General features: G+C 46.4%; 1 protein-coding gene across 3 annotated transcripts in view; it reads left to right on the top strand.

Annotated features, from left to right (window-relative positions):
• anks1b (ankyrin repeat and sterile alpha motif domain containing 1B) overlaps positions 1–23,959 on the top strand; it is a 332,396-nt gene that overhangs the window by 176,185 nt on the left and 132,252 nt on the right. For all 3 annotated transcript variants that reach the window (XM_082977782.1, XM_082977781.1, XM_082977783.1), the window contains exon 14: positions 22,966–23,155. In XM_082977782.1, coding sequence (XP_082833908.1) covers positions 22,966–23,155 — 190 coding nt within the window. The remainder of the gene's footprint in view (positions 1–22,965; positions 23,156–23,959) is intronic.

Consider the following 23,959-nt stretch of genomic DNA (forward strand, 5'->3'; position numbering starts at 1 on the left):
TCAAAGGCAGCAGATAGGTCTAGAAGGATGAGAGCAGAGGAGAGAGAGTTAGCTTTAGCAGTGCGGAGAGCCTCCGTGACACAGAGAAGAGCAGTCTCAGTTGAATGCCCAGTCTTGAAACCTGACTGATTAGGATCAAGAAGGTCATTCTGAGAGAGATAGCAAGAGAGCTGGCCAAGGACGGCACGTTCAAGAGTTTTGGAGAGAAAAGAAAGAAGGGATACTGGTCTGTAGTTGTTGACATCGGAGGGATCGAGTGTAGGTTTTTTCAGAAGGGGTGCAACTCTCGCTCTCTTGAATACGGAAGGGACGTAGCCAGCGGTCAAGGATGAGTTGATGAGCGAGGTGAGGTAGGGGAGAAGGTCTCCAGAAATGGTCTGGAGAAGAGAGGAGGGGATAGGGTCAAGTGGGCAGGTTGTTGGGCGGCCGGCCGTCACAAGACGCGAGATTTCATCTGGAGAGAGAGGGGAGAAAGAGGTCAAAGCACAGGGTAGGGCAGTGTGAGCAGGACCAGCAGTGTCGTTTGACTTAGCAAACGAGGATCGGATGTCGTCAACCTTCTTTTCAAAATGGTTGACGAAGTCATCCGCAGAGAGGGAGGAGGGGGGGGGGGGGGAGGAGGATTCAGGAGGGAGGAGAAGGTAGCAAAGAGCTTCCTAGGGTTAGAGGCAGATGCTTGGAGTTTAGAGTGGTAGAAAGTGGCTTTAGCAGCAGAGACAGAAGAGGAAAATGTAGAGAGGAGGGAGTGAAAGGATGCCAGGTCTGCAGGGAGGCGAGTTTTCCTCCATTTCCGCTCGGCTGCCCGGAGCCCTGTTCTGTGAGCTCGCAGTGAGTCGTCGAGCCACGGAGCAGGAGGGGAGGACCGAGCCGGCCTGGAGGATAGGGGACAGAGGAAATCAAAGGATGCAGAGAGGGAGGAGAGGAGGGTTGAGGAGGCAGAATCAGGAGATAGGTTGGAGAAGGTTTGAGCAGAGGGAAGAGATGATAGGATGGAAGAGGAGAGAGTAGCGGGAGAGAGAGAGCGAAGGTTGGGACGGCGCAATACCATCCGAGTAGGGGCAGAGTGAGAAGTGTTGGATGAGAGCGAGAGGGAAAAGGATACAAGGTAGTGGTCGGAGACTTGGAGGGGAGTTGCAAGGAGATTAGTGGAAGAACAGCATCTAGTAAAGATGAGGTCAAGCGTATTGCCTGCCTTGTGAGTAGGGGGGGAAGGTGAGAGGGTGAGGTCGAAAGAGGAGAGGAGTGGAAAGAAGGAGGCAGAGAGGAATGAGTCGAAGGTAGACGTGGGGAGGTTAAAGTCACCCAGATATATATATATATATATATATACATATATATACATATATACACATACATATATACACATACATATATACATACATACATACATACATACATACACACACACACACACACACACACACACACACACACACACACACATATATATAGTTGAAGTCGGAAGTTTACATACACTTAGGTTAGAGTAATTAAAACTCGCTTTTCAACCACTCCACAAATTTCTTGTTAATAAACTATAGTTTTGGGAAGTCGGTTAGGACATCTACTTTGTGCATGACACAAGTCATTTTTCCAACAATTGTTTACAGACAGATTATTTCACTTATAATTCACTGTATCACAATTCCAGTGGGTCGAAGTTTACATACACTAACTTGACTGTGCGTTTAAACAGCTTGTAAAAATCCAGAAACTGATGTCATGGCTTTAGAAGCTTCTGATAGGCTAATTTACATAATTTGAGTCAATTGGAGGTGTACCTGTGGATGTATTTCAAGGCCTACCTTCAAACTCAGTGCCTCTTTGCTTGACATCATGTGGAAATCAAAAGAAATCAGCCAAGACCTCAGAAAAAAATTGTAGACCTCCACAAGTCTGGTTCATCCTTGGCAGCAATTTACAAATCCTGAAGCTACCACGTTAATCTGTACAAACAATAGTACGCAAGTATAAACACCATGGGACCACGCAGCTGTCATACCGCTCAGGAAGGAGACGCGTTCTGTCTCCTAGAGATTAACATACTTTGGTGCGAAAAGTGCAAATCAATCCCAGAACAACAGCAAAGGACCTTGTGAAGATGGTGGAGGAAACGGGTACAAAAGTATCTATATCCACAGTAAAACGAGGCCTATATTGACATAACCTGAAAGGCCACTCAGCAAGGAAGAAGCCACTGCTCCAAAACTATGGTTTGCAACTGCACATGGGGACAAAGATCGTACTTTTTGGAGAAATGTCCTCTGGTCTGATGAAACAAAAATAGAACTGTTTGGCCATAATGACCATCGTTATGTTCAGAGGAAAAAGGGGGAGGCTTGCAAGCCGAAGAACACCATCCCAACCGTGAAGCACGGGGGTGGCAGCATCATGTTGTGGGGGTGCTTTGCGGCAGGAGTGACTGGTTTCTTCACAAAATAGATGGCATCATGAGAAGGAAAATTATGTGGATATATTGAAGCAACATCTCAAGACATCAGTCAGGAAGTTAAAGCTTGGTCGCAAATGGGTCTACCAAATGGACAATGACCCCAAGCATACTTCCAAAGTTGTGGCAAAATGGCTTAAGGACAACAAAGTCAAGGTATTGGAGTGGCCACAAAGCCCTGACTGGGCCAAAATTCACCCAACTTATTGTGGGAAGCTTGTGGAAGTCTACCCGAAATGTTTGACCAAAGTTAAACAATTTAAAGTCAATGCTACCAAATACTAATTGAGTGTATGTAAACGTCTGACCCACTGGGAATGTGATGAAAGAAATAAAAGCTGAAATAAAATCATTCTCTACTATTATTCTGACATTTCACATTCTTAAAATAAAGTGGTGATCCTAACTGACCTAAGACAGGGGATTTTTTCTAGGATTAAATGTCAGGAATTGTGAAAAACTGAGTTTAAATGTATTTGGCTAAGGTGTATGTAAACTTCCGACTTCAACTGTACATACACACACATACACACCATATGCGCACGATGCCACTCACACACACTAATTTCCTGCTTGCTCAAACCTCTCAATGCTTAAGTTTAGGCATTAATTCAGAATGGTTAAGGAAAGAGAGCCCATCCGCCAACCCCACCTCCCTAGTTAACCACAACCCTACTTGATGATAATAGCGTGCACTGTTGCCCCTAGTGACCGGTTTTGAAAGCATCTCCTGACGTCCTGGGACCTGGACGGACGTCGAATAACCCCTTGGATCTCGAGTTACCTGACTGCTCCTCCATCCCAATCTCTCGTTCTGTCCTTTTCTCACTCCCTCCCCTCTGGTTAATATATCAGACTGATGTCTTCTCTTTCTCCAAACACACTGGTGATGCACAGATAGCATGGGCTGGTTATCAGGGATATTGAGACCTTGTGTGTGTGTGCTCGCTCGCACACATGTATGTAGACCTTTGATGTCTTCCTTGAGACATTTCCCTGATACACCTTTGTCTTCTATCTCCCGTTGTGCTGCCCGTCTCTCTCTCCAGCTCCAGTGATCGACCATGTCCAGATGAGACACTGTTTATAACTGGAAGTATTGGCGATAACACAGTTACACACAAACGTGTGAACACACACACGCTCCCCATCTCAAACAAATAGACACTTACGGAAGAGTGTTGATAAGGCAGACTTGCCTCTCTGCCTGTGCATACTATAGATTAGACGTAGATATAGGTGACATAGAGAGGTTGAGTGGATGTAGAAGCATGGTATGCTGATAAGAGGGCACGGCGTGGAGAGGGCACAACAAAACCTATTCCCCCTCAGGAGACTGAAAAGATTTGGCATGGGTCCTCAGATCCTCAAAAGGTTCTACAGCTGCACCATCAAGAGCATCCTGACTGGTTGCATCACTGCCTGCTATGGCAACTGCTCAGCCTCCGACCGCAAGGCACTACAGAGGGTAGTGTGTATGGCCCAGTACATCACTGGGGACAAGCTTCCTGCCACCCAGGATCTCTATACCAGGTGGTGTCAGAGGAAGGCCCTAAAAATTGTCAAAGACTCCAGCCACCCTAGTCATAGACTGTTCTCTCTGCTACCGCTCGGCAAGCGATACCGGAGCACCAAGTCTAGGTCCAAGAGGCTTCTAAACAGCTTCTACCCCCAAGCCATAAGACTCCTGAACTTCTAATCAAATGGCTACTCAGACTATTTGCATTGCCCCCCCTCTTTACACCGCTGCTACTCTCTGTTGTTATCAGCTATCCATAGTCACTTTAATTACTCTACCTACATGTACATATTACCTCAACTAACCGGTGCCCCCGCACATTGACTCTGTACCGGTACCCCCCTGTATATAGTCTCGCTATTGTTATTTTACTGCTGCTCTTTAATTACTTGTTACTTTTATCTCTTATTCTTATCCATCTTTTTTTGAAACTGCATTGTTGGTTAGGGGCTCGTAAGTAAGCATTTCACTGTAAGGTCTACACCTGTTGTATTCGGGGGATGTGACTAAAAACATTTGATTGGATTTGATGAGCTGTCGTTGACTGAAGCCACTCGGTATTCATGGAAGAGGGGGCATCAGACAGTACATTGGTAAAGTATTCAGACCCCTTCACTTTTTCCACATTTTGTTGTGTTACATGCTTATTCTAAAATGGATTAAATACATTTTCCCTCATCAATCTACACACAATAATATCCCTTAATTACAAAGTGAAAATCGTTTTTTAGACATTTTTGCAAATGTATTAAAAATAAAAACAGAAATACCTTATTCACATAAGTATTCAGACCCTTTGCTTTGACACTCCAAATTGAGCTCAGGTGCATTCTGTTACCATTGATCATCCTTGAGATGTTTCTACAACATGATTGGAGTCCACCTGTGGTAAATTCAGTTGATAGGATATGATTTGGAAAGGAACACACCTGTCTATATAAGGTCCCACAGTTGACAGGGCATGTCAGACCAAAAACCAAGCCATGAGGTCGAAGGAATTGTCCGTAGCGCTCCGAGACATGATTGTGTCAAGGCACAGATCTGGGGAAGGCTACCAAAAAATTTCTGCAGCATTGAAGGTCCCCAAGAACACAGTGGCCTCCATCATTCTTAAATGGAAGAAGTTTGGAATCACCAAGACTCTTCCTAGAGCTGGCCGCCCACCCAAATTGAGCAATCGAGGGATAAGGGCCATTTGCTAAAAGGCCTAAAGGACTCTGACCATGAGAAACAAGATTCTCTGGTCTGATGAAACCAAGATAGATCTCTTTGGCCTGAATGCCAAGCATCACAACTGGAGGAAACCAGGCACCGCTCATCAGCTGGCCTATACTATCCCACTGTGAAGCATGGTGGTGGCAGCACACAGCTAAGACAATGCTGGAGTGGCTTTGGGGCAAGTCTCTGAATGTCCTTGAGTGGCCCAGCCAGAGCCTGGACTTGAACCTGATCGACCATCTCTGGAGAGACCTGACAATAGCTGTGCAGCGACGCTCCCCATCCAACCTGACAGAGCTTGAGAAGATCTTCAGAGAAGAATGGGAGAAACTCCCCAAATACAGGTGTGCCAAGCTTGTAGCGTCATACCCAAGAAGACTTGAGGCTGTAATCGCTGCCAAAGGTGCTTCAACAATGTACTGAGTAAAGGGTCTGAATACTTATGTCAATGTAATATTTAAGTTGGGTTTTTGCTTTGTCATTATGGGGTATTGTGTGTTGATTGATGAGGGAAAAAAAGAATTTAATCCAGTTTAGAATAAGCCTGTAATGTAACAAAATGTGGGGGGGGGGGGGGGGGGGTTGTGTGTGTGATCTGATATAATCAGCGTCTCCGTTTCCCCTTTGTCATTCAAGCAGGTGAACACATGCGCACGCACACACACCCACACACACGTGCACCCACACACACAATCACTTTGCCATTTAAAGTTCATGAATCTGTTAGTAGGCAACTAGACATGGCAGGTAGCCTAGTGGTTAGAGCGTTGGGCCAGTAACCGAAAGGTTGCTGGATCGAATCCCTGAGCTGACAAGGTAAAAATCTGTCGTTCTGCCCCTGAACAAGGCACTGTTCCCTGGTAGGCTGTGTATTTGTAATAAGAATTTGTTCTTAACTGACTTGCCTAGTTAAATAAAGGTTAAATAAAACATTTAAAAAACACTGATCCACTGGGGTTGTGTTTACAGACTGTGCTGCTCAAACACACACACACACACACACCATGATCAATGAACTGTGATTATCTCTGTTTGGTTTGGCGGCAGATTGTGGAAGGGAGAGTGGAAAGACAAGAGAAAGACGGTGAAAGACTAAGTGCTTTAATGGGACTGAGAGGGAGATAGATAGGGGATGAGAGGGAGATAGATAGGGGATGAGAGGGAGATAGATAGGGGATGAGAGGGAGATAGATAGGGGATGAGAGGGAAATGTTGAGGAGATGGATAGGGGATGAGATGGAGATGTTGAGGGAGATAGATAGGGGATGAGAGGGAGGAGATGTTGAGATAGATAGGGGATGAGAGGGAGGAGATGTTGAATGCGATAGATAGTGGATGAGAGGGAGATGGATAGGGGATGAGAGGGATATGTTGAATGAGATAGATGGTGGATGAGAGGGAGGAGATGTTGAATGAAAGATGGTGGATGAGAGGAAGATGTTGAGGGAGATAGATGGGGGATGAGAGGGAGATAGATGGGGGATGAAAGGGAGATATTGAGGGAGATAGATAGTGGATGAGAGGGAGATGTTGAGGGAGATAGATAGTGGGTGAGAGGGAGATAGATAGTGGGTGAGAGGGAGATAGATAGTGGGTGAGAGGGAAATAGATAGTGGGTGAGAGGGAGATGGATAGTGGGTGAGAGGGAGATGGATTGTGGGTGAGAGGGAGATGGATAGTGGGTGAGAGGGAGATGGATAGTGGGTGAGAGGGAGATGGATAGTGGGTGAGAGGGAGATGTTGAGGGAGATAGATAGTGGGTGAGAGGGAGATGGATAGTGGGTGAGAGGGAGATGGATAGTGGGTGAGAGGGAGATGGATAGTGGATGAGAGGGAGATGGATAGTGGGTGAGAGGGAGAGAGGGCAAAGGAGTTTCAGTGAGAGAGGGAATTGGAGGAAAAAATAATTAAGGAAAGAGAAGTTGCAAGGGAGGCAACGTGACTGAAAGAGAGAAAGTGAAAGAGAAATAGGGAGAGTAAGAGTGACAGGGAGAGCGAGAGTGACAGAGAGCGGCAGAGTGAGAGAGGATAGTGGAGTGACCTTCTGCCAGGTACTTACTAATGAGTCGACAGGGAACGTCTCCGCCCTGCCATTACCCAGGTCACTTCACTCCTAGTACCGGCCAATCAGCAGACAGACCTGCCTCAGCCCTTTGTCCCTTTAGATCAGCTAGAACTGACTGGTAATAGGCACCATTTTAGATTGTGTAACTCTGAGAAAGACTTCTGATTTTGCTGAGCTAGTTTTCATAATTGTGTGTGCGGGTGGGGAATCTGACTGATTAAGGTTTTGATTTCACACCCATTAGGGTGTCAAAGGCCCTGGGGCGTTGAGACTGTACACTGCTGCTGAAACAGATCCAGGCTAACGTTAACCAACTGTATGCTAACTCCAACACACACAGAGACTTGTCCAGGCACTAACGAATGCTAACTCCAATGCTCAGACTGGTCCAGGCTAACTCGCTAACCAGCGCTAACTCCACCACTCACAGACACTGGTCCAGGCTAAAGTGCTAACGAATTCTACCTTCACCACTCACCGACACTTGCCCAGGCTAATGCTAACCAACAATAAGTCCACCACACTCTCTCTCCTCCGCTGTTCAGGAATTCACTTTGCATATCCCCCTTCATATCTGATTGGTACAGACATGGCTCAATGACAGCTGACCTATCCTGTCAGAGTGCTGTGAGTTGTGAGTGATTCCCGATGCCCCTGATTAGGTGTGTCCTGCTGGGGCCCAGATAATAAATGCAATTTTGTGTGTGTGTAAGTGTGAGTTTATGCATGGACTTGTGTGTCTTTTGTGCCTTCAGAAAGTATTAATACCCCTGGACTTTTTCTCCATTTTGTTGTCTTGATTAAATTGAGATTGTTTTGTCACTGGCCTACACACAATAGCCCATAATGTCAAAGTGGAGTTACATTACTGTTCAACAGTTTGGGGCCACTTAGAAATGTCCTTGTTTTTGAAAGAAAAACTAATCGTAGTTTATAATTTTGAAAGGCTAATTGATCATTAAACCCCTTTTGCAATTATGATAGCATAGCCAAAAACTGTTGTTCTGATTAAAGAAGCAATAAAACGGTCCTTCTATAGAATAGTTGAGTATCTGGAGCATCAGCATTTGTGGGTTCGATTACAGGCTCAAAATGACCAGAAACAAATAACTTTCTTGGAAACTCATCAGTCTATTCTTGTTCTGAGAAATGAAGGCTATTCCATGCAAGAAACTGAAGATCTTGTACAATGCTGTGTACTACTCCCTTCACAGAACAGCTCTGTGGCTCTAACCAGAATAGAAAGAGGAGTGGGAGGCCCCGGTGCACAACTGAGCTAGAGGACAAGTACATTAGAGTGTCTAGTTTGAGAAACAGACGCCTCACAAGTCCTCAACTGGCAGCTTCATAAGATAGTACCCGCAAAACACCAGTCTCAATGTCAACAGTGAAGAGGCGACTCCGGGATGCTGGCCTTTCCAGGCAGAGTTCCTCTGTCCAGTGTCTGTGTTCTTGTGCCCATCTTAATCTTTCCTTTTTTTGGCCAGTCTGAGATATGGCTTTTTCTTTGTTACTCTGCCTAGAAGGCCAGCATCCCGGAGTCGCCTCTTCACTGTTGATGTTGAGACTGGTGTTTTGCGGTTACTATTTAATTAAGCTGCCAGTTGAGGACTTGTGAGGCATCTGTTTCTCAAACTAGACACTCTAATGTACTTGTCCTCTAGCTCAGTTGTGCACCGGGACCTCCCACTCCTCTTTCTATTCTGGTTAGAGCCAGTTTGCACTGTTCTGTGAAGGGAGTAGTACACAGCTTTGTATGAGATCTTCAGTTTTTTGTACATTTCTCACATGGAGTAGCCTTCATTTCTCAGAACAAGAATAGACTGATGAGTTTCAAAGAAAGTCCTTTGTTTCTGGTCATTTTGAGCCTGTAATCGAACCCACAAATGCTGATGCTCCAGATACTCAACTATTCTATACAAGGACAGTTTTTTTGCTTCTTTAATCAGAACAACAGTTTTCAGCTGTGCTAACATAATTGCAAAAGGGTTTTCTAAGGATCAATAAGCCTCTTTAAAATGATGAACTTGGATTAGCTAACACAGCGTGCCATCGGAACACAGGAATGATTGTTGCTGATAATGGGCCTCCGTACGCCAATGTAGATCTTCCATAAAAAATCTGCCGTTTCCAGCTACAATAGTCATTTACAACATTAACAATGTCTACACTGTATTTCTGATCAATTTGATGTCATTTTAATGGACAAAAAATTGCTTTTCTTTCTAAAACAAGGACATTTCTTTCTTTTATTATTTATTTTTTTTACCCCTTTTTTCTCCCCAATTTCGTGGTATCCCGTACGAACTCGGGAGAGGCAAAGGTCGAGAGCCATGCGTCCTCCAAAACACAACCCAACCGCACTGCTTCTTGACACAGCGCACATCCAACCCGGAAACCAGCCGCACCAATGTGTTGGAGGAAACATCATACACCTGGCGACCTGGTCAGCATGTACTGCGCCCGGCCCGCCACAGGAGTCGCTAGTGCGCGATGAGACGAGGATATCCCTGCCGGCCAAACCCTCCCCTAACCCGGACAACGCTAGGCCAATTATGTGCCGCCCCATGGGCATCCCGGTTGCGGCCGGCAGCGACAGAGCCTGGGCTCGAACCCAGAATCTCTGGTGGCACAGCTAGCACTGCGATGCAGTGCCTTAGACCACTGCGCCACCCGGGAGGCCTAACAAGGACATTTCTAAGTGACCCCAAACTTTTGAACGGTTGTGTATGTTTTTCTAAATGTTTTATAAATTAATTTAAAATAAAAAGCTGAAATGTAACATGATTTTTGAATCTCTGCCTCAGCTCTGCCACTCTCCATATTTTCAAGCATAGTTGCGGCTGTTCATGTTATGGGTATGCTTGTAATCGTTAAGGACGGGGGAGTTGTCCAGATAAAACATTTACAAAATGGACCTAATCACAGGCAAAATCCTAGAGGAAAACCTGTTTCAGTCTGCTTTCCACCAGACACTGAGCAATTAATGAACCTTTCAGCAGGACAATAACCTAAAACGCGAGGTCAACTTTCCACTGGAGTTGCTTACCAAGAAGACCGTGAATGTTCCTGAATGGCCAAGTTACAGATGTTGACTTAAATCTACTTGAAAATCTATGGCAAGACCTGAAAATGGTTGTCTAGCAATGATCAGCATTCACTTTGACAGAGCTTGAAGAATTCTGAAAAGAATAATGGGCAAATGTAGCAAAATCCAGGTGTGGAAAGCTCTTAGAGACTTACCCAGAAAGACTCACAGCTGTAATCGCTGCCAAAGGTGCTTGCTTCTACAAAGTATTGACTCGGGTGTGAATACTTATGTAAATCAGATATTTATGCATTTCATTTTCAATACATTTGCTAAAATATCAAAAAACATGTTTTCACTTTGTCATTATGTGGTATTGTGTGTCGATGGATGAGAAAAATATATACAGTATGTAATCTATTTTGAATTCAGGCTGTAACACAACAAAATGTGGAATAAGTGAATGGGTATGAATACTTTCCAAAAGCACCGTATATTGTAATGTTCTGGTTACTACCTTTTGCTGTGTGGTGTCCTGCTTTGTGTGGCTGTGTTGCTAAGGCAACCCCTTTTGGATTTGGAAACTAAATGATTTTAAGCACGCCGAGAGGAAAGATTATTTAGAAATACACTTTATTAAAGAGAATCAACTCTTTAATAAAAAAACAGTACTTAATTATTGAAATACACTGACAGGACGTATAATCATTAGACTAATTTGAATAATGATGTTTCCTTCCCCTGATACCACGTTACAAAAGGAAGTGTGCGCAAATGGCAATAATGAACATGCCATCAAGATATTGTTTTATCTTTCATGTGCTGTTTTCCATTCATTAGTGTAGATTATATCTTTCCACAACCTCCCTTGTTCCCAGAGAGGCTTCGCGCACACATGTGCACGCGCACACACACACACACTTCCAGCTCCATCAATTTACCCTGGAATCTCCCAACCTGCACTAGGCCCAATTAGAATAATGACTATCCATACATTAACACACAATTCCTCACTCACACCTGGCGTCTGCTGGAAATAATGGGTTTCACCATTGGGCATGACATTAAAAGCATAACACACTGTGCGCACACACACACACACACACACACACACACACACACTAACACACATTCTCTCACATGCACATATACACTCTCTCTCTCTCGCTCTCAATTCAATTCAAGGGGCTTTATTGGCATGGGAAACATATGTTTACATTGCCAAAGCAAGTGAAATGGATCAACAAAGTGAAATAAACAATAAAAAGTGAACAGTAAATATTACTCATACAAGTTCCAAAATAATAGACATTTCAAATGTCATGTCTATATACAGTGTTGTAACAATGTGCAAATAGTTAAAGTAGAAAAGAGAATATAAATAAACATAAATATGGGTTGTATTTACAATGGTGTTTGTTCTTCACTGGTTGCCCTTTTCTTGTGGCAACAGGTCACACATCTTGCTGCTGTGATGACATACTGTGGTATTTCACCCAGTAGATATGGGAGTTTATCAAAATTGGATTTGTTTTTGAATTCTCTGTGGGTCTGTGTAATCTGAGGGAAATATGTGTCTCTAATATGGTCATACATTTGGCAGGAGGTTAGGAAGTGCAGTTCTGTTTCCACCTCATTTTGTGTGCAGTGTGCACATAGCCTGTCTTCTCTTGAGAGCCAGGTCGGCCTACGGCAGCCTTTCTCAATAGCAAGGCTATGCTCACTGAGTCTGTACATAGTCAAAGATTTCCTTAATTTTGGGTCAGTCACAGTGGTCAGGTATTCAGTGGTCAGGGCTTTGCCTAATGAGCATGACATTAACACATGCAAGCCCCCCCCCCCCACACACACACACACACACACACACACACACACACACACACCACACCACACACACACACACACACACACACACACACACACACACACACAAATACACAACTGAGTTGTTTATGCCAGGTGGGGGAGATAAGTAATAGAAGAGGGAGTGTTGCTCCTACTCCCACTCTTTCTCATGTTCCCTGATCTGAAACGTCACCTGGTATTCCATGTGGAACAGTAACTTTACAATCGAACTGACGTAGCGTGTGTGTTTCTCCGTGATTGTGTGTGTGCTCTGAACAGGCGTGGCATGTTTATTAAGCGTCCAATTGTCAGCCATGACATGTTCATTAGCTGGCCTTGCATTGTGAACACTGAGACTCTTGAGAGGTGTATCTGAGGTCTTAATGAACCAGGAGGGAGGGAGGGGGAGGAAGGGCGGGTGGAAAGGGAGAGGGAGAGTGAGAGGAAGGGGGAAGGGGGAAAGAAAGAGGGAGAGGAGTGTAGCATCACAGAGGGAGAGGAGAGGAGTGTAGCATCACAGGGGGAGAGGAGAGGAGTGTAGCATCACAGAGGGAGATGAGAGAAGTGTTGCATCACAGGGGGAGATGAGAGAAGTGTAGCATCACAGAGGGAGAGGAGAGGAGTGTAGCATCACAGAGGGAGAGGAGAGGAGTGTAGCATCACTGAGGGAGATGAGAGAAGTGCGCATCACTGAGGGAGATGAGAGAAGTGTTGCATCACAGGGGAGATGAGAGAAGTGTTGCATCACAGGGGGAGATGAGAGAAGTGTAGCATCACAGAGGGAGAGGAGAGGAGTGTAGCATCACAGAGGGAGAGGAGAGGAGTGTAGCATCACAGGGAGAGAGGAAAGAAGTGCAGCATCACAAGGGGAGAGGAGTGTAGCATCACAGAGGGAGAGGAGTGTAGCATCACAGAGGGAGATGAGAGAAGTGTTACATCACTGAGGGAGAGGAGAGAAGTGCTGCATCACAGGGGGAGAGAAGTGCAGCATCACAGGGGGAGAGAAGAGGAGTGTAGCATCACAGAGGGAGAGGAGTGTAGCATCACACAGGGAGAGGAGTGTAGCATCACTGAGGGAGATGAGAGAAGTGTTGCATCACAGGGGAGATGAGAGAAGTGTTGCATCACGGGGGAGGGGGAGCATCCGGGGGAGGAGAGGAGTGTAGCATCACAGAGGGAGAGGAGAGGAGTGTAGCATCACAGAGGGAGAGGAGAGGAGTGTAGCATCACAGGGAGAGAGGAAAGAAGTGCAGCATCACAGGGGGAGAGGAGTGTAGCATCACAGAGGGAGAGGAGTGTAGCATCACAGAGGGAGATGAGAGAACTGTTACATCACTGTGGGAGACGAGAGAAGTGCTGCATCACAGGGGGAGAGAAGTGCAGCATCACAGGGGGAGAGAAGAGGAGTGTAGCATCACAGAGGGAGAGGAGTGTAGCATCACAGAGGGAGAGGAGTGTAGCATCACCGAGGGAGAGGAGAGAAGTAGCATCACCGAGGGAGAGGAGAGAAGTAGCATCACCGAGGGAGAGGAGAGAAGTGTAGCATCACAGAGGGAGAGGAGAGGAGTGTTGCATCACAGTGGGAGAGGAGTGTAGCATCACAGAGGGAGAGGAGAGAAGTAGCATCACAGAGGGAGAGGAGAGAAGTAGCATCACCGAGGGAGAGGAGAAAAGTGTAGCATCACCGAGGGAGAGGAGAAAAGTGTAGCATCACAGAGGGAGAGGAGAGGAGTGTAGCATCACAGGGAGAGAGGAAAGAAGTGCAGCATCACAGGGGGAGAGGAGTGTAGCATCACAGAGGGAGAGGAGTGTAGCATCACAGAGGGAGATGAGAGAAGTGTTACATCACTGAGGGAGAGGAGAGAAGTGCTGCATCACAGGGGGAGAGAAGTGCAGCATCACAGGGGGAGAGAAGAGGAGTGTAGCATCACAGAGGGAGAGGAGTGTAGCATCACAGAGGGAGAGGAGTGTAGCATCACCGAGGGAGAGGAGAGAAGTAGCATCACCGAGGGAGAGGAGAGAAGTAGCATCACCGTGGGAAAGGAGAGAAGTGTAGCATCACAGAGGGAGAGGAGAGGAGTGTTGCATCACAGAGGGAGAGGAGTGTAGCATCACAGAGGGAGAGGAGAGAAGTAGCATCACCGAGGGAGAGGAGAGAAGTAGCATCACCGAGGGAGAGGAGAAAAGTGTAGCATCACCGAGGGAGAGGAGAAAAGTGTAGCATCACAGAGGGAGAGGAGAGAAGTGTAGCATCACAGAGGGAGAGGAGAGGAGTGTTGCATCACAGAGGGAGAGGAGTGTAGCATCACAGAGGGAGATGAGATAAGTGTTGCATCACAGGGGGAGAGAGGAGTGTAGCATCACAGAGGGAGAGGAGAGGAGTGTAGCATCACAGAGGGAGAGGAGAGGAGTGTAGCATCACAGAGGGAGAGGACTGTAGCATCACAGAGGGAGAGGAGTGTAGCATCACAGAGGGAGAGGAGTGTAGCATCACAGAGGGAGAGGAGTGTAGCATCACAGAGGGAGAGGAGTGTAGCATCACAGAGGGAGAGGAGTGTAGCATCACAGAGGGAGAGGAGTGTAGCATCACAGAGGGAGAGGAGTGTAGCATCACAGAGGGAGATGAGATAAGTGTTGCATCACAGGGGGAGAGAGGAGTGTAGCATCACAGAGGGAGAGGAGAGGAGTGTAGCATCACAGAGGGAGAGGAGAGGAGTGTAGCATCACAGAGGGAGAGGAGTGTAGCATCACAGAGGGAGAGGAGTGTAGCATCACAGAGGGAGAGGAGTGTAGCATCACAGAGGGAGAGGAGTGTAGCATCACAGAGGGAGAGGAGTGTAGCATCACAGAGGGAGAGGAGTGTAGCATCACAGAGGGAGAGGAGTGTAGCATCACAGAGGGAGAGGAGTGTAGCATCACAGAGTGAGAGGAGTGTAGCATAGCATCACAGAGGAGAGGAGTGTAGCATCACAGAGGGAGAGGAGAGAAGTGTAGCATCACAGAGGGAGAGGAGAGAAGTGTAGCATCACAGAGGGAGAGGAGAGAAGTGTAGCATCACAGAGGGAGAGGAGTGTAGCATTACAGAGGGATAGGAGAGGAGTGTAGCATCACAGAGGGAGAGAAGTGCAGCATCACAGAGGGAGAGGAGTGTAGAATCACTGAGGGAGATGAGAGGAGTGTAGCATCACAGAGGGAGAGGAGAGGAGTGTAGCATCACAGAGGGAGAGGAGAGAAGTGCTGCATCACAGAGGGAGAGGAGAGAAGTGCTGCATCACAGAGGGAGAGGAGAGAAGTGCTGCATCACAGAGGGAGAGGAGAGAAGCGTTGCATCACTGAGGGAGAGGAGAGGAGTGTAGCATCACCGAGGGAGAGGAGAAACGTGTAGCATCACAGAGGGAGAGGAGTGTAGCATCACAGAGGGAGATGAGAGAAGTGTTGCATCACAGAGGGAGAGGAGAGGAGTGTAGCATCACAGAGGGAGATGAGATAAGTGTTGCATCACAGGGGGAGAGAGGAGTGTAGCATCACAGAGGGAGAGGAGAGGAGTGTAGCATCACAGAGGGAGAGGAGAGGAGTGTAGCATCACAGAGGGAGAGGAGTGTAGCATCACAGAGGGAGAGGAGTGTAGCATCACAGAGGGAGAGGAGTGTAGCATCACAGAGGGAGATGAGATAAGTGTTGCATCACAGGGGGAGAGAGGAGTGTAGCATCACAGAGGGAGAGGAGAGGAGTGTAGCATCACAGAGGGAGAGGAGAGGAGTGTAGCATCACAGAGGGAGAGGAGTGTAGCATCACAGAGGGAGAGGAGTGTAGCATCACAGAGGGAGAGGAGTGTAGCATCACAGAGGGAGAGGAGTGTAGCATCACAGAGGGAGAGGAGTGTAGCATCACAGAGGGAGAGGAGTGTAGCATCACAGAGTGAGAGGAGTGTAGCATAGCATCACAGAGGAGAGGAGTGTAGCATCACAGAGGGAGAGGAGAGAAGTGTAGCATCACAGAGGGAGAGGAGAGAAGTGTAGCATCACAGAGGGAGAGGAGAGAAGTGTAGCATCACAGAGGGAGAGGAGTGTAGCATTACAGAGGGATAGGAGAGGAGTGTAGCATCACAGAGGGAGAGAAGTGCAGCATCACAGAGGGAGAGGAGTGTAGAATCACTGAGGGAGATGAGAGGAGTGTAGCATCACAGAGGGAGAGGAGAGGAGTGTAGCATCACAGAGGGAGAGGAGAGAAGTGCTGCATCACAGAGGGAGAGGAGAGAAGTGCTGCATCACAGAGGGAGAGGAGAGAAGTGCTGCATCACAGAGGGAGAGGAGAGAAGCGTTGCATCACTGAGGGAGAGGAGAGGAGTGTAGCATCACCGAGGGAGAGGAGAAACGTGTAGCATCACAGAGGGAGAGGAGTGTAGCATCACAGAGGGAGATGAGAGAAGTGTTGCATCACAGAGGGAGAGGAGAGGAGTGTAGCATCACAGAGGGAGAGGAGAGCAGTGTAGCATCACAGAGGGAGAGGAGTGTCGCATCACAGAGGGAGAGAAGTGTAGCATCACAGAGGGAGATGAGAGAAGTGTAGCATCACAGAGGGAGATGAGAGAAGTGTAGCATCACAGAGGGAGAGGAGTGTAGCATCACAGAGGGAGAGGAGAGGAGTGTAGCATCACAGAGGGAGAGGAGAGGAGTGTAGCATCACAGAGGGAGAAGAGAGAAGTGCTGCATCACAGAGGGAGAGGAGTGTAGCATCACAGAGGGAGAGGAGAGAAGTGCTGCATCACAGAGGGAGATGAGAGAAGTGTTGCATCACAGAGGGAGAGGAGTGTAGCATCACTGAGGGAGAGGAGAGAAGCGTTGCATCACTGAGGGAGAGGAGAGAAGCGTTGCATCACTGAGGGAGAGGAGAGAAGCGTTGCATCACAGGGGGAGAGGAGAGAAGTGTAGCATCACAGAGGGAGATGAGAGAAGTGTAGCATCACAGGGGAAGAGGAGTGTAGCATCACAGAGGGAGGTGAGAGAAGTGTAGCATCACAGAGGGAGATGAGAGAAGTGTAGCATCACAGAGGGAGATGAGAGAAGTGTTGCATCACAAGGGGAGAGGAGAGGAGTGTAGCATCACAGAGGGAGAGGAGAGAAGTGTAGCATCACAGAGGGAGAGGAGAAAAGTGTAGCATCACTGAGGGAGAGGAGAGGAGTGTAGCATCACAGAGGGAGAGGAGAGGAGTGTAGCATCACAGAGGGAGAGGAGAGGAGTGTAGCATCACAGAGGGAGAGGAGAGGAGTGTAGCATCACAGAGGGAGAGGAGAGGAGTGTTGCATCACAGAGGGAGAGGAGTGTAGCATGACAGAGGGAGAGGAGAGAAGTGTAGCATCACAGGGGGAGAGGAGAGGAGTGTAGCATCACAGAGGGAGAGGAGTGTAGCATGACAGAGGGAGAGGAGAGAAGTGTAGCATCACAGAGGGAGAGGAGTTGTAGCATGACAGAGGGAGAGGAGTGTAGCATGACAGAGGGAGAGGAGTTGTAGCATGACAAGGGGAGATGAGAGGAAAAATATATGATGTGAGGATGAATGTTGATGAATACAGTCATTATAGTGAGGATTACATACACAGAAGGAGAGAGACACGTTCATCTACTTTGTACTCATATGTTGTGTTCACTTATTCAAAACACGGGGCAGACCTGGCTCCTGCTCAACAGCTGGTGAATCTCCAGACCTTCAATCTTCATTGGCCGTGTCTTGAGGGACATACACTGATACAAATACCAGAATTATATCAAATTTACAGTGCAGTGAAAACGATTTGCCCCCTTTCTAATTTTCTCTACTTTTGCATATTTTTTATCTGATCTTCAACCAAAACCTAATATTAGATCAAGAGAACCTGAGTGAACAAATAACACAACTACCTATTTATTTCATAAACAAAGTTATGCAACACCCAATTCCCCTGTGTGAAAAAGTAATTGCCCCATTACACTCAGTAATGGGTTGTGCCATCTTTCGCTGCAATGACTCCAACCAAACGCTGTGGAGGAATTTTGGCCCACTCTTCCATGCAGAACTGCTGTAACTCAGCGACATTTGTGGGTTTTCAAGCATGAACTGCTCAAATAAAATAAAATAAAACTTTATTTGTCACATGTACACCTTACTGTGAAATGCTTACTTACAAGCCCTTAACCAACAGTGCAGTTCAAGAAGAGTTAAGAAAATATTTACCAAATAAACAAAAGTAAAAGATTATATACAGAGGGTACTGGTACCGAGGTTCGAGGTAATTTGTACATGTAGGTAGGGGTGAAGTGACTATGCATTGATAATAAACAGCGAGTAGCAGCAGTGTACAAAACAAATGGGAGGGGGGGGGGGGCTCAATGTAATAGTCCGGTGGCCATTTGATTAGTTGTTCAGCAGTCTTATGGCTTGGGGGTAGAAGCTGTTAAGGAGCCTTTTGGTCCTAGACTTGGCGCTCCGGTACCGCTTGCTGTGCTGTAGCAGGGAAAACTGTCTATGACTTGGGTGACTGGAGTCTCTGACAATTTTATGGGCTTTCCTCTGACACCGCCTATTATATAGGTCCTGCATTGCAGGAAGCTTGGCTCCAGTGATGTACTGGGCCGTACGCACTACCCTCTGTAGCGTCTTACGGTCAGATGCCGAGCAGTTGCCATAGCAGGCGGTGATGAAACCGGTCAGGATGCTCTCTGGTGCAGCTGTAGAACTTTTTGAGGATCTGGGGACCCATGCCAAATCTTTTCAGTCTCCTGATGGGGAAAAAGCTTTGTCGTGCCCTCTTCACGACTGTCTTGGTATGTTTGGACCATGATAGATCGTTGGTGATGTGGACACCAAGGAACTTGAAACTCTCGACCTGCTCCACTACAGCCCCGTTGATGTTAGTCCACAATCAAGAAGTCCAGGATCCAGTTGCAGAGGGAGTGTGTTTCGTCCCAGGGTCGTTAGCTTAGTGTCGAGCTTCGTGGGCACTATGGTGTTGAATGCAGAGCTGTAGTCAATGAACAGCATTCTCACAAAGGTGTTCCTTTTGTCCAGGTGGGAAAGGGCAGTGTGGAGTGGGATTGAGATTGTGTCATCTGTGAATCTGTTGGGGCGGTATGCGAATTGGAGTGGGTCTAGGGTATCCGGGAAGATGCTGTTGATGTGAGCCATGACCAGCCTTTCAAAGCACTTCATGGCTTCCGAAATGAGTGCTACGGGGCGGTAATCATTTGGGCAGGTTACATGCTCCCGTGCATGCTTCAGTGTTGCTTGCCTCGAAGTGAGCATAAAAGACATTTAGCTAGTCTGGTAGGCTGACGGCACTGGGCAGCTCGCTTCTGGGGTTCCCTTTGTAGTCCGTAATAGTTTTCAAGCCCTGCCACATCCGGCGAGCGTCAGAGCCGGTGTAGTAGGATTCAGTCTTAATCCTGTATTGATGCTTTGCATGTTTGATAGTTCGTCTGAGGGCATAGCGGGATTTCTTATTGGCGTCCAGATTAGTGTCCCGCTCCTTGAAAGCGGCAGCTCTAGCCTTTAGCTCGATGCGGATGTTGCCTGTAATCCATGGCTTCTGGTTGGGATATGTACGTACAGTCACTGTGGAGACGACGTTGTTGATGCACTTATTGATGAAGCTGATGACTGAGGTGGTATACTCCTCAATGCCATTGGATGAATCCCGGAACATATTCCAGTCTGTGCTAGCAAAACAGTCCTGTAGGGTAGCATCCGCGTCATCTGACCACTTCCGTAGTGAGTGAGTTATTGGTACTTCCTGCTTTAGTTTTTGCTTGTAAGCAGGAATCAGGAGGATAGAATTATGATCAGATTTGCCAAATGGAGAGCGTGGGAGAGCTTTGTTTGCATTTCTGTGTGTGGAGTAAAGCTGGTCTAGAGTTTTTACATTTAAAAAAATAAAAATAAATCCTCTGTTTGCACATGTGACATACTGGTAAAAAATGTGGTAAAACTGATTTAAATTTGTTTGCATTAAAGTCCCCGGCCACTAGGAGCGCCGCTTCTGGGTGAGCATTTTCTTGTTTGCTTATGACCTTATAGAGTTGGTTGAGTGCGGTCTTAGTACCAGCATCGGTCTGTGGTGGTAAATAGACGACTACGAATAATATAGATGAGAACTCTCTTAGTAGATAGTGTGGTCTACAGCTTATCATAAGGTACTCTTCCTCAGGCGAGCAATACCTCGAGACTTCTTTAATATTAGACATCGCGCACCAGCTGTTATTTACAAAAAGACACACACCCCAACCCCTCGTCTGACCAGACGTAGCTTTTCTGTTATGTCGGCGCATTGAAAATCCCTCCAGCTCTATATTATCTGTGTCGTCATTCAGCCACGACTCAGCGTAACATAAGATATTACAGTTTTTTACAGGATAATCGTAATTTTCCATGTTAGCAAGTAGAATTGATGGCAGTGGGAGTTTACTCGCTCGCCTACGGATTCTCAAAGGCAGCCTGATCTGTGTCCTCTTTTCCTCCGTCTTTTCTTCACGCAAATGACAGAGATTTGGTCCTGTTCCCGGGAGAGGAGTATATCTTTCTCGTCGGACTCATTAAAGGAAAAAGCTTCTTCCAGTTCATGGTGAGTCATCCCAGTTCTGATCATAAGAGACGGTAGCAGCAACATTATGTACAAAATAAGTTAAAAAATAAGTTACAAACAACGCGAAAAAACGAACAAAATCGCTCAATTGGTTACCGGCATGTAAAACTTCAGCCATCCTCTTCGGCGCCATTACATTATGCTCGTTTCAAGTCCTGTCACAACCTCTCAATTGGGATTAGGTCTGACTAGGCCATTCCAAAACTTCAAATGTGTTTCTTTTTAGCCATTTTCATGTAGACTTGATTGTTTGTTTTGTATCATTGTCTTGCTGCATGACCCAGCTGTGCTTCAGCTTCAACTCAGACGGATGGCCTGACATCCTCCTGTATAATTCTCTGATACACAGCAGAATTCGTGGTTCTTTCTATTAATTATGGCTAGGGGGCAGTATTTTCACGGCTGGATAAAAAACGTACCCGATTTAATCTGGTTACTACTCCTGCCCAGTAACTAGAATATGCATATAATTATTGGCTTTGGATAGAAAACACCCTAAAGTTTCTAAAACTGTTTGAATGGTTCTGTGAGTATAACAGAACTCATATGGCAGGCCAAAATCTGAGAAGGTTTCATTCAGGAAGATTTTTTTTGTCACGAATTGCGCCATGCGCGCGACCCTTCTTTACCATTCGGATAGTGTCTGGGACGCACGAACAAAATGCCGCTATTCGGATATAACGATGGATTATTTTGGACCAAACCAACATTTGTTATTGAAGTAGCAGTCCTGGGAGTGCATTCTGACAAAGACAACAAAAGGTAATCAAACTTTTATAATAGTAAATATGATATTGGTGAGTGCTAGGGTTCCCTTTATCTAATAATATGTTTTAGTTGTAGATCAGATAACATTCAGTATCAAAAATATGCAAAAATAGAGAAAATCAGAAAGGTGCCAAATACTTTTTCACAGCACTGTACATTCTGTCAGCATCTCCCTATGTATTACCATGCTACCTGACACTGCCCGTCTCACCGTACTCTGACTATTGCCTATTGGCCTCAAGTGAAACTATCTCATTCCCCATTGGCCCTGTACGCCGCCTGTCACTCTGATCACTTCTAGTTGATGTATTGCACTCTAACTCTCTATAGAATAGTGATGCTTCTGTTGTATTCCCCTTTGGCCCACTGTCCACTGGTAGAAAGGGATGTCTTTGGAAGAGTGGAAGATGACTTGGTTTTCTTTTTACTTCACCTTTACTGTTCTCTCCTATCGTTCTCTCTCTCTCCCTCTCTCTCCATCTATATCCACCTTGTCATCCATCCCTGCACAGCTCTTCCACATGGACGGATGAAAAGGTGGATATAGATGGAGAGAGAAGGAGAGAGAGAGAACGACAGGAGAGAACAGTAAAGGTGAAGTAAAAAGAAAACAAGTCATCTTCCACTCTTCCAAAGACATCCCTGCACAGCTCTTTCTCTCTCCCCCCTCTCTCTCTGTCAACCTCTCTACCTGTCTCTCTGTCTATGTGTCACTGTCGCAGAACTTTTAGTCCCCTGATGTGGCGTTGTCTTAACAACCTGCCAAATCGACCCCTTCCTCTTACTCTCAATATGAAAAGCTTGAGTTCTTGCAGACACACTGACCTGTGTTTTGTGTATAAGATGTGTGTGTGAACAGTAATCTACAGCAGCAGTAGTTATTCTACTGGCTGTAAATGGTCTGTTATGTAAAGTGTCTGTATCTATGTCTGCATTACAGCTTTCACTCTCTCACTACATTTGTTTTCCGTCTCTGGAATTCCAAATGTGTTTAATGTGTGTGTGTGTGTATGTGTGCGAGCGCACGCGCATGTAGGTGTTGTACAGTTATCGTGAAGTCATGCAAATACTCCTTGAAATATAACTAGAATGCGCGCGCGTACACACACACACACACACACACACACACACACACACACACACACAGGCTAATGAGTGTGTCATGAGACCTGGACTTGTGTGATGATGTGAGAGGAAGTGGAGATAATCCTCACTTAATAATTCCTGTGTTCTTTTCCAAGAGTCCTGCTCCTCCAGTGCACAGCTCACGGGGTACTTTCACATATCCCTCTATATTGAACAAAAAACATATTGGAATTCTCAGCGTCACTCCAGTGAATCGCAGCACGGTACTGAATTCTTATGTGGCAAAGGTTACACACACAATCACAATGCTTAGCCACATCTGCTAACATTGCTTTTGTTCTCCTCTCTCGCCCTCTCCATCTCCCCCTTCAGCCCAAACAGCGGACCTCCCTCTCCTCCTCCCTGGATGTCCAGAACCAGAGGCCAGTCAACCACAGCTGTGATCCCTCTGAGGTGAGCTCGTCCCTGGGCTACGCCAGCTTCAGCACCAGCCCCCCTGCCAGCCCACCAGTCAGCCCCACCCAGGACTCACCTGGCTCCAACGACGACTGCCCCCTCACAGGTACCCAGGGACAGATTCTGGACATAGCATGACTTGTAGAGAATGAGGGATCATGTCAGCTCCATTTATATAGCTTTTGAAGCTTTTAATTGGACAAATACTGGAAACAGCCAATTAGCCCCTATGAAATTGTCTTTTCCCTGGAGATTTTTAATCTATCTTCTTCCTTCCTCTTCCTTTTGCGTGTAGTGGATCTGGAAGTTTCCATCTGGAAACAATTTTCTAGTCTTTATTTCACCTTCCTCCGCATTTTACCTCTAGGCTTTTTTTTATTTTTCTCTCTGGCGTCCTCATTCACGGAGACCTTGAAGGGCGAGGGAGGGATGACACCTCGGCGATAGATTGAGTCTGTCTGGCTTTTGTGACACCTGAAATCAGCCAGAGGTAACTCTGTAGATAAGGTCTGGATCAGTGTCGTTCTTCATCCAATATCATTCTCTGGTCCTACCACCTTACGTGGGTGTCATCCAAAGTCAAGCCGACCTCTACCCTCTATCCACCTCTTGTAGATGTTCTTGTAGATCTGAGAGGAATGGAAAGATGTAAGAAATATTGAACCAACCTCACCTTGCCCTCCAACGGGTGGGAATGTAATGTTATTGTTTAGACCTGTCCAGTCATTTCACATCTACTGTACACAAACAGTGCTGTGCTGCGTGCGTGCATCGGTGAGTGTGTGTGTGTGTTTGCGTGTCTGTAAGTATGTGCGCGTGTGTATGTATGTGTGATGTTGCTTTCAATAGCAGCTCAAACATAGAACATGTAAGAATGATCTATAGCCATTGAATTCTACCGTGCAAATAC

The sequence above is a fragment of the Salmo salar genome, chromosome 07, assembly GCF_965601325.2.
Source record: "Salmo salar chromosome 07, fSalSal1, whole genome shotgun sequence".
NCBI classification, from domain to species: domain Eukaryota; kingdom Metazoa; phylum Chordata; class Actinopteri; order Salmoniformes; family Salmonidae; genus Salmo; species Salmo salar.